General features: G+C 48.7%; 1 protein-coding gene across 2 annotated transcripts in view; it reads left to right on the top strand.

The window, feature by feature from the left end:
* The first annotated feature begins 279 nt into the window (after nt 1-279).
* Nucleotides 280-5,854, top strand: part of KIF2A (kinesin family member 2A) — a 90,464-nt gene continuing 84,889 nt past the window's right edge. For both annotated transcript variants that reach the window (XM_068113281.2, XM_068113290.2), the window contains exon 1: nt 280-438. In XM_068113281.2, the coding sequence (XP_067969382.1) occupies nt 378-438 (61 nt within the window). In that variant the 5' untranslated portion in view covers nt 280-377. The remainder of the gene's footprint in view (nt 439-5,854) is intronic.

Raw genomic sequence — 5,854 nt, 5'->3', positions numbered from 1 at the left:
GACAGACAAACAAACACAGACAAACAAACACAGACAGACAAACAAACACAGAGAGACAAACAAACACAGACAGACAAACAAACACAGACAGACAAACAAACACAGACAGACAAACAAACACAGACAGACAAACAAACACAGACAGACAAACAGCAGCAATGCACTCTCCTCTGGTATGGCGAGAGGAAAAAAAAAAGGAAACATATTTGCAAAAAAAATGAGGAAGAAGAAGATAAATTTTAAACACGGATGACACGAATTCATTGTAACGCACTACGCAGTCACGTTAGAGCGCATGCGCCATTGCGCCGTATCGCGGGTGACCGTTAAATGGCGATAGGGCGCGGTGTGTTGGAACCTTAAGTCCAACCGGCGAGATGGCACTGGATTTTGGGAAGTTGCAGGATGGAGGTTACGTGTCCATCAAGCGCAGCGATGGTGGGTTGTTGTCTATTTCCTTCCTTGGCTGGTTTTGCGGATTTTAATATCCCGGTGTTCTCTCAGTCCTGGTTGTTTCCCGGCCGCGGCCTGCTCTTTCCTCAGCCCCCCGTTTTGCCTTGGCGTGTCGTGCGGAGTTTTGGCGCGTTGGTTCTTTCCTTTTACTCACCTTGTTTTCCTTTTTTTTTTTTTGGTTTTGTCCTCGGACGCCATGGATAGTGCTGCTTGTAACTCGTAATTTTTCGTTCAATCCGCGTTCGGCGCAAATAATATCCAAAAACTAAACGATTACCTATGAAGGAAACGCACAGCTCCACAATAACAATAGGGTTTCGTATTACGAATGTTTCATCAGGTAATCTCACCTGTCTGTTTGTTCATCGATCATCCGAAGACCGAGGGACCGAAGACCTTATTGTCCGGCGCGAGGCGTTAGTGTTCCTCACTTCATGGGACGTGTTGTTGCTTTTGTCCGACCGCATTCGCCGTCGCTTTTCCCAAATTTTTATTTTTCTTTGCAACAGAATTAAGGAGTTTGTGGAAGAGCAAAGAGTTTAGTTAAATATCCTTCATTACCATTTGTTAGGTGGGTTTGTAAATTGTTGGTTCCCGTCTGATGGTCGCAGTGCTGAATGGTTGACCCCCCCCCCCCCCCACGTTTGATGGTCGCAGTGCTGAATGGTTGACCCCCCCCCCCCCACGTTTGATGGTCGCAGTGCTGAATGGTTGACCCCCCCCCCCCCCCACGTTTGATGGTCGCAGTGCTGAATGGTTGACCCCCCCCCCCCCACGTTTGATGGTCGCAGTGCTGAATGGTTGACCCCCCCCCCCACGTTTGATGGTCGCAGTGCTGAATGGTTGACCCCCCCCCCCCCCACGTTTGATGGTCGCAGTGCTGAATGGTTGACCCCCCCCCCCCACGTTTGATGGTCGCAGTGCTGAATGGTTGACCCCCCCCCCCCCCACGTTTGATGGTCGCAGTGCTGAATGGTTGACCCCCCCCCCCCACGTTTGATGGTCGCATTGCTGAATGGTTGACCCCCCCCCCGTTTGATGGTCGCATGCATTGCTGAATGGTTGACCTCACCCCCCACGTCTGATGGTCGTAGTGCTGAATGGTTGACCCCCCCCCCCCCACGTTTGATGGTCGCACTGCTGAATGGTTGACCCCCCCCCCCCCCACGTTTGATGGTCGCATTGCTGAATGGTTGACCCCCCCCCCACGTTTGATGGTCGCATGCATTGCTGAATGGTTGACCTCACCCCCCACGTCTGATGGTCGCATTGCTGAATGGTTGCCCCCCCCCCACGCTTGATGGTCGTAGTGCTGAATGGTTGACCCCCCCCCCCCCTTCCCACGTTTGATGGTCGGACTGCTGAATGGTTGACCCTCCCCCCCCCCCCCCACGTTTGATGGTCGCATTGCTGAATGGTTGACCCCCCCACCCTCGTTTGATGGTCGCATTGCTGAATGGTTGACCCCCCCCCCCCTCGTTTGATGGTCGGATTGCTGAATGGTTGCCCCCCCCCCCCCACCCCCACGTTTGATGGTCGCATTGCTGAATGGTTGATGCCCCCCCCCCCCCCATCCCTCGCTTGATGGTCGCATTGCTGAATGGTTGACCCCCTCCTCCCCCCGTTTGATGGTCGCATTGCTGAATGGTTGACTCCCCCGTTTGATGGTCACATTTCTGAATGGTTGACCTTTCCGCCCTGCCCATCTGATGGATTGCTGAATTTTTAACTCTTGTTGATATAAGATTGCAGTAGATCTTCCCTCAGTTCTGCAAGTAAAACTTACCTCACGGATGTCAGGGTTCCTCTAAATTTCTTTGTTTAATGTTATAAACAGCTTTAACGACTGTTTAAAAAGCTAATCATATGTGTTTGTGGTTTATAATATTTTACAAGTCCGGCTACGCCGCTGTTAGACTTTCGGTCTTGTTTCTTTTGATTGTATTCTTGTTTTCTTTTGAACTTCCGCAAAGTTGCTCATACCTGACCCTCAACCTCAGGCTTTTGAGTCTGATTTAATGCAGTTTAACTCCAGGCTATAAGGCAACGGATGGTGACAATTTTGAAAGGTGGTGTAGACTTTCTATAGGCACTGTATTATGTGTTGTAGCCTCTGTTGGGTTAAGGATTGCAAGGCAGTGGCGGAACAGCATGTTGCCACCCAGCACAAGCCTGAGGTAGAGGGTCAGGTATGAGCAACTTTGCAAAGAAGTGGAAGGTTTGGAGAAGGAGTGGAAGAAGTTCAGAGACATTTCAGGGAATTGCAGAAGTGTTGTGTGGAAGGACTTCAGGAAAGGGTGCATCGTTGAGGGATAGAAACCAGGTATGGTGGGCGGTGGAAGTAGCGAAGGCAATTGGTGAAAAGGATAGAGGGAGGCAGCCGGATGCGGGGTTGCTGCACCTGTATGGGCAAAATTTAAAAAGCAGCAAGGAGGGCTGTGGATAAGGTGAGGAATTATATGGAAGAGGATGTTGGGAGGAAGGTGATCTATACATTGGATCGTGACGGGGATGAGGATAGCAAGGACATTAATGAGGTGGGTTGATTAAGGGTGGTGGTGGGAAGCTTGTGTCGGAGATGGGGGCAGCATTGATGGTGTGTGTAGGATATTTCAAAGAGATGTTGAACCGGGCAGGAAGCAACAGCGAGCTGGAGCTACCAAGTTATGTGGATGGGAAAGTGGGGTTGGTGGAGATCACGGAAAAGGAAGTGCGAAAGGCACTGAAGAGGATGAAAAAGGGAAGAGTGCCATGCATTGATGAAGTGTGGACAGAAATGATAATTGTAGTGGCAGAAGTTGGAGTCAGTTGGACTAAGCGGCTGTTGAATGTATGTATGAGAGGGTTTGATTCCGGAGGATTGAAGGACAGAGTTAATTTTGCTGTTATGGAAGGGGAATGAGGATGTTCAAGATCCGGGAAAGTACAGGTGCATTGCACTTCTTGGTCATGTCGTAAAGGTGCTCGAGAGGGTTCTGGATGGGAGGATAAGGAGATTGGAGAAGAGCAGCAGGGGGTTGGGAAGGTTGGGGAATGACAGATGGGATGTTTGTGTTGAGACAGCTGGTAAAGAAGAGGTTGGAGGTGCTAGGTGAAATGACATTGGGATTTGTGGATTGGAGAAGGCCTACAACACTGTCCCAAGAGAGGTGGTGATGGCGACACTGAGATGGATGGGAATGCCGGAAGGAGAAGTTAGGTTGGTGGAAGGGATGTACAAGGGAATGAAGGGAAGAGTTTTGGTTGGTCCTGGGATGTCGGAGGAGTTAAGTGTGAACATTGGTATGAGGCAGGGAAGTGCTCTCAGCCCACTCGTGTTTGTGATGGTGATGGTGATGGAGCTGGTAACCATGAAAGGTATTCTGGGGAGGATATTGCATGCAGACGATCTGACTGTTGTGGTGGAGAGTGGGAGGGAGATGCAGGAAGTACTGGGGAGTGTAAGGAGGCATTTGAGAAACATGGGTCGACAATGAGCATGGAGGTAATGTGGGTTGGGCAGTAGAAAGGATAATTTTATATCAGGTTAGAGGGGAAGGAGATCAGAGAAGGTATCTGTGTGGAACAGTGACAGGGGATGGTAAGTCAGAGGTGGAGGTGCGCATGAGGATTCAGATGGGTGCGAGTGTGTGGAGGAGGGTGCAGGGAGTAATGGCAGACAAAGATTTCAAGGTGACTGAAAGGAAAGGTTCCGGTGGCTTGTGTGACGCCGGCCTACCTTTATGGTCTGGAGATAGTGATACGGACAGAGACAACAACAGAAGGCTGCAGGTTTGCAAGAACAACTGGGTCAGGAAGTTTGTGAAAGTGAAGAGGGTGGATAGAAGGAGAATGGATGAACTGAGGGAGGAGATTGGTGTGCAGAAGAGCTTGATGGGGAGATTGGTGAAATGCCGGGTGAGATTAGCTGGAAATTTGGTGCAGATGGGGGAAGAGAGAATGACAGAGAGCGGATATATATATCAGACTGGGCCAAATCAGGGGTGATTCTCAATTTTTCATACTACAAGGTTGTAATTTACCTAAAAGTTGTGGCTGGGTAACAGAAACAAAACCATGAAATTGTTTTTCAAAAATATTGACGTCTTACGGTAAAACAGCCCGTTACCATAGCAACCGTTACAGACGACTCAAAAAATTCTTAAAATCGATGATTTCTCAGGCTGTGTGTGACCCCCAGAGTTTATTCTGGTACCAAAAGATTCAGAATTGAAAGCCAAGGATGATTGGATAGCTTAACAATGTCTGTGACACAATTCAATACAACTTTTATTCCAAAAACTCATTTTCATCTCAAATTTAAGGCATTTGTTTGGAAAAAAAAAGAAAATGTTGCTTTTTAATCATAGGATAATCATTAATCAGAGCTTAATAAAGACACCAAAATTAACTTTTGTCATTGATTAAGCTTTTTTGTCTCAAATTTAAGGTCTGACATTGAACATTGATAACAAAATAAAAAACCTAGTCCCAATTGTAATCAATGGAGGCCAATGACTTCTTAGTCACAACCTCAGTGGATGTTGCCAGTCCATGCAGCTTCTCCCTGACGCCCTTCACAACCCTGTATAGAGCCTGGAGCTGCGCCTCAGATGTGGGGGCCTTGTTAGTGTTCAAATCTGTGGCGAGTCCAAGTGTCCGCTCTGCTGCGTCATTGACAACTGGGAGTTTGGCCACAACTTCCTTGCCATGACGATAGCTGTCTGAGGTGGGCCACTGTGCAACGGGGAGCTTGACAAAACTGGAGTCAATACCCAAGAGTTCAAACATGCTCCAAGAGTCGTAACCAACAAAGTCTTTGAGGGCTTTACTCCCCAATTGCTGTGAGGCTGGCATCTCCTGTATCATGTTATGTGCAGTCCCATGGTACCTGAGCATAGCCCTTCTCATAGTCTGCTTGTCAGATGACGTTCTGTCCGAGAAGAGTGCCAAAGAGACCAATCTCTCAGAGGTACCACAAATGGTTTTGTAGCTTCTCTCGGGCCACAGTCACAAAGGACAGAAATTTGGCAGGCCACTTTGTTGGATTTGCGATACTGGCCTCAGCCTTGAGGAGGTTCTTCATCAGGTACAGGTCGTTAGATGGTGCATCTGCAGCACTGGTACATGTCAACCACGCTTTAGTGTAGAAGACTGACATGAATGCAGCGAGACTGGTTATGTCTTCCAGCTCTTTGGGTGTGTAGATATCTCCCAGCTGTTGACGGAAGAGTGCCACCTTTATAGTGTATAAAGTCTTGCTCATCCAACGGGCATGGTGGAATGCCCCAGGAGCTTTGATAGTGATGGTCCTCATACCATCAGGGACAGTCCCTCCAAGAAACAGCAGTGTGAGGTGTGCCAGCTCCAGGTAGTCGTGTCGAAGAGTCTCCTTTGTGCTATTCTCCATCCACGTCTGAAG

The sequence above is a fragment of the Myxine glutinosa genome, chromosome 1 (assembly GCF_964187855.1).
Source record: "Myxine glutinosa chromosome 1, kmMyxGlut1.1, whole genome shotgun sequence".
NCBI lineage: Eukaryota > Metazoa > Chordata > Myxini > Myxiniformes > Myxinidae > Myxine > Myxine glutinosa.
Note: the sequence above shows the minus strand (reverse complement) of the source record. Positions and strands in the feature narration are given on the sequence as shown.